Raw genomic sequence first — 10,322 nt, 5'->3', positions numbered from 1 at the left:
GGTGCTATCAAAAAGCCAAAAAATTTATATTTTAAGAAGAGGTTTCAAATTCCAGTTTAATTCGTGTACAAATAATTCAAATGCTGGGTCAGAATTGGAGAATACATCAAACACATTCAGGTGGGCACAACTATTTTCACTCTCAACTCAGTTTCATTTATATTTCAAATTCACACACACTGTTGTATTTTCATAATACTTTAAAGCGCTCTATGGGAGTTTTTAAGAAACACCTTTTACCATGAATAATTTAAGTCTACTATGTCTGTATTGAGCAAAATATGTTGTATAATCTATTGCTTACTCAACACATCAATATACAATACAATAAGTAGTCTCTATCTGTCTGAGGCAGTAAAGCAACGTGAAGAAGAAGTAGAATCTAGAGAAGAATTACCTTTGGCCACTGAGGGGCAGAAGACATCTAAACAAACTGGGATATAAACAGCCACCATGTATGACATACAGACTAAAGTTATGGCTTGGGCATTATATTGATGTTTATGTTCACCTAATACATTTATGTCCAATATTCATTCATCCTTTTAGCTTAGTTTTGGTCTCCACCACCAACTCGTAGAAAATATGCCTTGCTCTAGCAATATTTTTGGTATATTCTTTAATATTTATTCAGCAATGTTTGGTCCTGGTAGCGTGAAGTGGATTTATCAGAGCCTTGGAGAGTTAAGTGATGATTTTCTGTGGTTTCAGCACGACAAAAGATACATGACACAGCACCATGCTCTTCTTTCCCTACTACACCAAGTATACTTTGGTTCTCAAATTCAGTCTAACTCTAAAAACAGCATTTAAATAACCCCAACATGCACTGTATTTCAAATACTGCACCCCAACAAGCACCTCAGCAGAGAGAGGTTAAGTCATTATGAATGCATGGCACTAACTATCCATCCTCCTGTCCTCATTCAGTTTTACTTCTCTCTTTTATGCAAATATGATCTTCCATTCTGTTTCTGTCTCTGTATCTCTGTGTCAAGTGCTGCTTCATTAATATTTGATGTGACTTAGGATAATGATGCACTTAGACTCTGTGTGTACAAGCTGTGTGTGGTGTGCGTGCAGGTGTGGGTGGATTTGTGTTTGGTGGCAGAGGGAAGGAGGGGGAGACAGCAGTTCTACAATTCAAAGTTACAAACTGTGCTGTGCTAAATTGAGGATGCACCACCAGAGGCCAGTAAGCAACAGAGTTATGGCAATGTGATTTGTGCAAATGTGTATGCAGATATATGAGCATATGTACAATACTGTACATTATTAATGAATTTGAAGGGTATTTATACAGAATATCACAGTCATCCATCATTGATTAGCTGCTTCCATTTCATGGTCCAGATGAATTGAGGCAGAGGCACAATGAGGTTTTACGTCATAACATTCCCATGGTTTCACTTTCATTTCCAAGACAATATTACGGATGAATGATTTATTAGATGTTGTAAGATGACTGTTATTCTCAAATCAAACCCTCGCTTCATTAATTTTAATGTAATTTCATTTGACTTCAAGAGACTCCATTAAATGTTTATTGAAGTAGACACAGCAATGAGAGTAGATGCCATAATGAAAATGTCAGGTTTTAGCAAACACCTTTTTCTGTGTTAACACAAGAACAATATTGGTCATAACAGGCCTCATTTCACAGATTTAATTTACCATAACTCTCTCTACAGAGGACTTCACAATATGAAAACAATGGAAAATTCTGTTAGTGCTCCGATAGTGTTAGTGTTTACCAAACAGGTTTGCACAGGATAAACCGGTAAGTGCGTGATGTATCAGGAGGCAGAAACCTCTGGATGTGTATCAGTGTGCAGATGGAGAGACATATTTCTTTGGTCTAATTTTATTCAGTAGACAGTGGATGTTCTGTTTGTGATTCACTGTTGACATGCGATCAGCGTCTTGAATTTTACCATTGACACAGCACAAGTCTACTGACTCAGAGAACTCAGATTTCAGAGGCATACACCTACAGCTAGCCATGGTAGCTATAGCAAATTTGCCATAACAAAATTACAAAATGGAGTGCACATTTTGTGTGACAATTTACTATGTATCTTTGTAACAACAAACAATAATAACAATATATTATAGCTAAAAGTTCAAAATAAATGATAATAAGCATGATATGGACTACATCCATAGTTGATGATATTATTTCGATGTTAACTGGTTTGCGTATTGGTTATCTGTTTATTTTAACTTATTTTGGGTTTGCATAGTCATTTTTAAGTTGTTCATCATCGAAAATTAGAGTCTCCGTCTATGGATTTCCAGAGCCATAACCTGAAACTCCAGCTTTTGTTTGGTATGCATTTGGTATGCATTGCATACCATTGCATTTTTAATTTTGTCTAACTATTTGTGATTATAAGCACCTGATAAGTATGAAAAATTAAGCATTGACTTTGAACAGTTAGTAGTTTTTCAGAAAATGATATCTTCATATGGGGACAATGGGTTTACTTTTTATAGTCATAAGTGTAGGCCTATAATAAAGTATTTAACTGATTATTTCAATGCCTGAGCACTTTATACAAAGGCAAATTGCAAACAGTGCAACATTTGTTAAATGTTTTGTGATACTGTGGGTTAGGGGTCACTTTTAAAGTCTAAAACTGTTCAAAACTGTTTGTTTCAAACCTAACAAAATATATACAAAAAAAAAAAAACAAAAAGAAAAAATATTATTTGTGTTTTGCTCATTTTGTAGCTCTGTAACTTCCTTGCTGCATATTCCAAACTAGGAATGTCCTTGGTCCATAGGAACAGTTTGTCTTGCCTAATTGGCCTGTGTGAAACTGTAATAATACAGTAAAAAAAAAGTCTAATGCCTAATGTCCTCAAACTTCCTAATTAACAGCATCTTAGCTTGCTACTTCTGCTCACATTTTTCATACCATATTAAGCATAAAAAAAACAGGTTTCAACCCTAAAATTTGATCAGGTTCTGTATCTTGTTCACTTTTGTGTCAGAATCATTGAAGGTTGAATTGGCAAAGATGGCCAAATTGTTTTAATATGGATTAATGTATTGTGCTTTTTCTACCACTAGAAGGCACCAAAAGGTCTCCACAAATTAGGACAACAGGTCTAAGTCAAGTAGTATGAAGTAAAAAATTCAGCAATCCCAAAATGTGATGTCCTCATTTTTGGACACAGGGGTCGTAGGATTTCAATTTAAGATTTGAATGAATAACAGCTTTTGCCAAATCTAACTATTTATACTATGGGAAGTGTATATTGTGAAATATGCTTGCATCTTATCTAGAGTATGTGAGCTCATTATGCATTCATCATGCATGTAAGATGTATTGTTTCATTTTGACAGTGCACATCTACACTGACATTTTATGTATAAATCAGGATTTTAGTTAAAGCGTCACATACCTCATTTTTCATATTCTCATATGGTAAATCATTTTCAGTGATTTCGTGTCTCTTCCATCTCGTCATCTAACTACCGTGATATAAAATTTATTTCCAGTCTTTCCTCCATGAATAGATGATGGGATGTGTTTTGACAGAACATTGGCTTTTCATATTTTCAAACAGATTCTGTTTCATTACACTTCTCTATTCCTCACTGATGCACTTGTCTATGAAAACCTTTACAGCGCTGCACTCTCACCTTGTGCCTTTTCATGCACACATTGCATGCAATATGCACAAACACACGCACAAAGTAGGTCACCTTGATGTGTGACGCTGAGCTCAGCTGGTGTATCTGTGTGTGTTTGTGTGTATGCACCCTTGTGGATTGTGTTTTGTCCTTTTAAGTTTCTTTCTGTGTCCTCATGGCCCCTGAGAGAGTGTAGTCATTAGATTGGCTATAAGTCACTTAGCATCAACTCTAATTCAATTTCAACATCTGAAGTCAGATACATTTACGGTCATGTTTGTATCTACGTTGATATGTGCCGCACAAAGCTGAAAGCATCTGCAGATAACGTATAGTGATATAATACAGCGATTGTGGACATCATTGATGGATGTAAAATAAGTGGGCATGGATTATCACCATGCAGATACATGTTTGCATTTACAGTACATAAAGATCACAAGTCCAAAAATCTATCCCCAGTGACAAACTGAGTATGGAATATTATCTCTATCTATGGACAGCTGTGAGGATAAATGAACACCCATGAACCATCTAAATAAACTGCAGAGTCCTTCAGCCTGAAAATCCTTGGACACTACATGGAAGGATGAGACAAGGCCAACTCCTAAAGGACTCACACACACAAAAGGACATGGACAAACACACAGGCTACACTTACACACAAACTAATCACTTAATGTTTGATTTGAGTTCTTTCTAAACATTTGCATCCACTTATGTTGTCCAATTAACCTGCTTCAAAGTAGTATCTCATAAAACTATCAGACTGTTTTAAATGCAGCATAATCATTCACTATATCATTTAAAGGAGTGGTGTGTAAGATTTAGGGGGATTTAGTGGCACTTGTTGGTGAGAACTGCAAATTGTAACCAGCTAAAACTTATCCTGGCTAGGATTCCTTCACTGTTTACTGTTCAGGAGATTTTTTCTGGGAGCTGACTTATCCACCAAGGTCTCTCAAAACGAATGGAACCAGTGATCAAAACCAGTAAAAAAAACACTAACTAGAGCAATTTCACTTAAAAAAAAAAAAAAAGTCTGGTTCTCCTACACTATTTGGCTTGCTGCAGATGTGATTATACACTTAAGAAAACATACATATTCTATTCTATAATATTATATTATGTCCTATTTCTGCCAATATATCCCCCTATATTCTACATGCTGGACCTTTAAAATGCACGCCTCTGGTGGCAAACAAGCTCAGTGTGTTTTCCTTTAACACAGTGTTCACTTTGATGTGTCAAGCAAGAATAACTTTTAAATAACACTTTTGCCTTGAACATGTCCTCTGCCCTCCCACCTGATTAGGGCTGTTCCACTGGCACTGGTATAACATACAGGGTTAAATACAAACAGACATGCATGCATTTACTGTAAACTGACCTTACTCTGTTTTCAATCTAGTTTTGAGAGCATCCAGCCTACATGGTCGATTAGCTCAGACTCAAACCGTATCATATTTGTGTTTCTCTTATTATTTTAGCCCTGGCACTCAGTCCCCGGACTCCATTAGGCAAAGAAGGTTTTCACAAGGGAACAATGAAAGCCAATCTGCTGAAAAAATAAAATAAAATACTGGCTCGCGTAGACATGTATGTCTGTGTAGATGGTTAGTTTGGTCTCCAAATGGGATTAACCACAAAGTGATGGGCCTTTTATTCACAAATACAAAGCTGCATTGGCATGACAGAGTCGATTAAAGGTCCTTTTTGCTCATGTATTCAGTTGTGGTTAAATGTCCCTCACTGGGAGGGAGAGGCGGGGGGAGACAGTGGAAGAACTAGGCGAGGGGTGTTAGTGTAAGGCATGACCTGAGGAGGGGGTCGAGCCAAGCCAAAAATGAAAACGCAGCCTGACGCATCGGACCAATTCAACAGAGACAAGTTAGTAGTAAACAGCATTTGGCCCAACCCCAAATGACTACCGTGAGAGGAAACGATGATGACGACAGCGCGTAATCGGCAGCTGGAAACGAGAGGTGCCCTGGTTGCGCGGTTTGAACGCTGACCACAAGTGCCTGCCAGCACTGTACCCGGAGACTCCACATCCAAGGCACCGGAAAGCTTTGATAACGCGTGCGTTCCCAGCTGGATTGTAGCAGGATGTTGCCCAATTTTTCTCTCATTATCTCTATTGTGTAATATTTTTTAGAGATGCGAGGTTGTGCTCACATCTTTGCAACGCGGTAAACTTTAAGATAATGAGTCCGATTTGAGTAATTTAAAGTGCCCAAACAGAACGAGAAGTTTATCGCTGAAAATGTCCACGACGCACCTAAGCTACCCGGCGCCCAACCAGAGCTACCTTTCCACGGCCACCTACGAGAAGACAGACCCCTCGGAGGTGGAGAAGCAAATCCGCCTGCTGCTTTTCGGCTTGTGCGTAATTATCGCAGCTGCTACCTTTGTCGGAGGTGTGTATTCGCTGCTCTCTCTGCTCCGGATGAGGAGAAAAACCTCCCTGTGTCTCATCGTGGCTTCCATGTCTGTGGACGACCTCCTCAGTGTGGTCCCTCTCTCCCTGTTCATGCTCCTACAGTGGGAGACAGATGGAGGTGGAGGGTCGGGCAGCCTGTGCACTTTATCCGGACTTCTGTACGTGTTCCAGGGTGTTTCTAGCAATATGAAGGCTTGCCTTATAGCAGCCTACACTTTTTATGTCACCAAGAGATTTGGAGTGCTTCAATCTGTCCGCCGGCCACTCAAAGTGATGTGGGCCATCGCCGGTGTGTGGGCGGTCAGCCTTGCCGTGAGTGTGTTACCTTTGTGCGGATGGGGCAGCTTTACGCCAGCCTCTCTCGGGTGTTTCCCGGAGAGCGACGGCTTTTACATCGTGCTGCTTTTCTCTTTATATTCCATGTGTTTCTGCGGGTTGTTATTTTTCTTTATCCCCCTCACCTACCAGCTGCTGTGCTCCAGAGAGCCTCAGAGGACTTTACTGTACCCCAGCTACCTGGAGATGGCGAGGGGACTGAGCGGCTCCGCGCCCCTCTGTGATCTTCCGTCCTTTTCCCGGGACATCCTAAACAAAAGTTTCGGTGTCTACAACGAGCTGAGTCCAAGTTCCTGCGGGACGGAGCTCAGGGACAAAGACGACAGCGGTCTGTCCCCTGTGTCTGTCAGCGGGCAGAGGACAGCTGCTGTGGGGGACACACCAGCTGTGTTTGCACAAAAGCGCTTCTCCATGATCCTGGCGGTGGTTCGAGTTATTTTATGGATGCCAATGATGGTAAGCAGTGCGATGAAAGCAAACAGCAGTTGAGGCCAAAGGCAACTGCATAACAACTTAAATAATGTCCTGTCAAATCATGTAGGCTTCAAATTATATATATATTTTTTATTTCTTACTAAACATCTAGCAGCTGTGTACTTCATGTGTACATGTTTCCAGATTTTTAAGTGTTATTTAATTGGAAAGGTTTGCTCCCTTTGGCACAGACTGCAGAAAATTAATGAAACTACAATCCAAACAAGTGGAATAGTTTCATTATAATTGAATAACTTCTCCAATGTTGCAAGAAACATAATTTTCCAAGGCTGAATCTTTAAATAAAATCACTTTTACTTGAACCTATGCTCAAGTTAAATTCACCCATCTTTTTCTGGGTTACTTTTGGCAATTTAAGTTCTTCATGTGGAAGATGAGCAGAACTAAGTTCTTTGGGTTAGCCAATAATATACAATCTACCCAAAAGAATAATGAAGGAGTTAGCTGTTTAAGAGCAAGATGTCAAACAAGCACACGTGCATTTGTCTCCCCCAATAAAAGCATGAAAGTAGCTGAGGACTTTTAATTTGACAAAATTAAAGCCATTTACACCATAAACTGATGCAGAATGGCACAGATTGGTGCACAGAATGCAGGAAATCAAGTGTTTGATGTTAAAAAATGTCTACCACAGGATCCCCAAACCCTACATTTCAATGTTGACATAAAACCTTAAGCACCAAATGTGCTTAAAAGCCAAATAAAAGTTTTGTATGGGCCTATAATGTAACACAAGACTGCCAAACACTTTAATACCAAACAAATCCGCAATTTAGTCTATGCATCTGTATGAGCTGTATGAGTGTATAATGTTGACCTATGTGACAAAATGTGGTAAATGTGGTGTATTATTCTATTAAAATTCTTCCCCATGATGAAAAAAAGATTAAATAATTCCTTCTTTTCGTTGGAGACCCATTGAAAAACCTTGAATGTCCCCGAGACAATTTTCATAACACAATTTTAGTCAGTTCATAATAATCTCTTATCTTTAAAAGTTCTGATAGCATTTAGATACTTTCGCCAATGTCCCAGTAGATTATCATTTTCGAAAGGCCTTGAGAACAGTATTTGGCAGGTTTTAGTCAACACCTAAAGGGCAGCATTTGTTGGGTTGCATTGTGAAATGCCTTACATGATTGCCACACAGTGAGTGCCACTGTTCCAACATTTGTTCTTGTTCAAACAGAAAAATAAAAAGAATTTTAGGTGATAAATGCTGTGCAGCCAGCAGACAATGATGGGCAAACAGAATTGGCATGCCAAACCTGCAACACTGAGAATGAGTGAAAGCAGTGGATATGACAAAAAAAAAAATCACAGAAGAGAAATACAAAAAAAATACAACTTAACAAGACATTCTGTTCCTTCTGTATCAACAAATAAGTCTAAATGCATCTTATTATTTATCTTTAGATACATATTGTTTATTATATACCATTTCCAGAGAGCTGTAGAGTTCAATTTCAGCACAGTGCTGAACCTGTTGCTGGGCCACAATGCCTGAGTCGTATAAATACAGTCACTTTCCAGTAAATTATAGAAATAGTTACAATTATTTTCAATTTAGTCACCCAGAAAAATGTACAACAGGGCACTCCTTTCATATATTCTATGCAAAGGCCTGTTTGGAAAAAGAAAAGAAAATGAAAAGCAAAACAGCACGTTTTGGGTGAAGGATCTGTGTAATTTATTTCTATTCATGTGATTTCCTACCCAGTCCTCCTCATGCATATTGAATCGCCGGTGACTCCTCAGTGAATTAATTTCTCCTTTCCCTTCATTCACAGACTTTGGTGCTGGTGCGCCATGCAGTGAATGCACGCAGCTCATCCCTGGAGACTCTGAGCTTCTTTCTCACCCTGCTTGCCCCCGCAGTCACTCCATTATTTGTGCTATCTGAGCGCTGGATCCACATGCCATGTGGCTGCTTCATTAACTGCAAACGGGATCCAACACAGGAGCCCTCAGGTAAACCATGAGCTTACAGAAATGTACCAACATCAAGTGTCTTGTCTACATAATGAACACTTTGTGATGTCGAGCAAAGGGTACTAAAGGTGTAATCAAATGATCCCCAATTACTTTTTCCATAGTACTGAAAAGAAGATTTGAGTTCAATCTTTCCTTCCAACAAGGCTGCGGAGTCTACAAGTTGTCACATGCCACCATGTCTCAAAACAGTCCACCCCTTGAGAAGCCAGCCTATCACAGCCTCTTCAACTGTGACTTCCCTAATACCCGGCTTGATGCACTAGAAAGTGGAGGGCTTCCCAGACTGGGGCACGATTTTGATTTCAGCACCACCTGCCCAGTGGACAGCTCCTCTCATGCAGACCTCCTGTTGGAAGCCGTAGCCGGTGGAGGAGAGGCACTGGCTGATTGTCCTTCACTGCCTCACGAGAACCACGGAGACGATGATGACTTCCGCTGCATCCCCTCTCTGCCCTCTCACCACCGGGAGCAGGATCACAATCTCCCTGACACGTCGTCTGTGTTTGAGGGCCCAGAGAGGAGGCTGTCGCACGAAGAGTGTCGGAAAATTGAGCTGACGGACTGGGAGTGGTGCAGGAGTAAATCAGAGAGAACACCCAGACAGGTACACCACTCACCAGAGTCTTCAGTTTATTAGTCTGGTGTTGAACCATTAAATTAACTCATTTGTATCTGTCATTCTGCGGTTTATGGATGGCATTAATTGATTTTACACACCCACACTCTATTGCTCTCCTAAACTAGTCAAACAACTGCTGCATTAGCATGCAACATATGGCAATGCACCTGAGAGATGGTCATTTATGTGTGATTAATGTCCCAAGACCATATTGCATGGGTTTTCAGTCTCCCTTTCTGTTTACACTTTCTCAAAGGGAAATTAAATGTCTTATTACAGTGCACCTGTACAGAGACACACAGCTGTTGGAACAAGATGCAGTCTTTGCATAAGAAGGCTTTAGCGAAGTGTGTCTCTGTCTAAATGCCTGTCTGACTTTCTGTTTGCTGCTCTGTATCTCTTGGAAGTTGTTTTCTTTTCTTTTTTTTCTTTTTTTCTGCATCTCTGAATATGCCTTTTTATAATCAAGCTGACAGAGTCGAGGCTGCGCATGTTATTTGGATAAAGTGGTTAAAATCCTGTCTCCCTTAGACTCTCTCCTCTCCTCTGCCTTATCTCTGCATATCTTTGTTTGTGCTAAGCATCAATGATTCTGACTAATAGAGCAATTGATCGAGATACTATCAGCGGCGCACCATTTCAGTTACAAATGTCAGCCTGTCTTTCAAAACCAAATGTTCATTCATTAGTGCTCCCCTCTAAAATCAGACCAGCTCTCAAGGCTCAGCTCAATTCATTGATTTAGGCCTTGCAGTTTTTGGAATTGAAAGTGCAATGTTTATAGTTTCAGA

The 10,322-nt window shown here is 39.8% G+C and overlaps 1 protein-coding gene across 1 annotated transcript; it reads left to right on the top strand.

Annotated features, from left to right (window-relative positions):
- The first annotated feature begins 5,820 nt into the window (after positions 1–5,820).
- LOC121943439 (probable G-protein coupled receptor 149) lies at positions 5,821–9,549 on the top strand. The gene is made up of 3 exons (XM_042486963.1): positions 5,821–6,878; positions 8,708–8,888; positions 9,014–9,549. Exons 1-3 carry the CDS (start codon positions 5,910–5,912, stop codon positions 9,547–9,549), a joined length of 1,686 nt encoding a protein of 561 aa, XP_042342897.1. The 5' UTR covers positions 5,821–5,909.
- The last annotated feature ends 773 nt before the right edge of the window (positions 9,550–10,322 follow it).

This window comes from Plectropomus leopardus, chromosome 5 (assembly GCF_008729295.1).
Source record: "Plectropomus leopardus isolate mb chromosome 5, YSFRI_Pleo_2.0, whole genome shotgun sequence".
Classification (NCBI taxonomy): Eukaryota; Metazoa; Chordata; class Actinopteri; order Perciformes; family Serranidae; genus Plectropomus; species Plectropomus leopardus.
The sequence above is the reverse complement of the archived record's forward strand: the minus strand, read 5'-3'. Positions and strand labels throughout refer to the sequence as shown.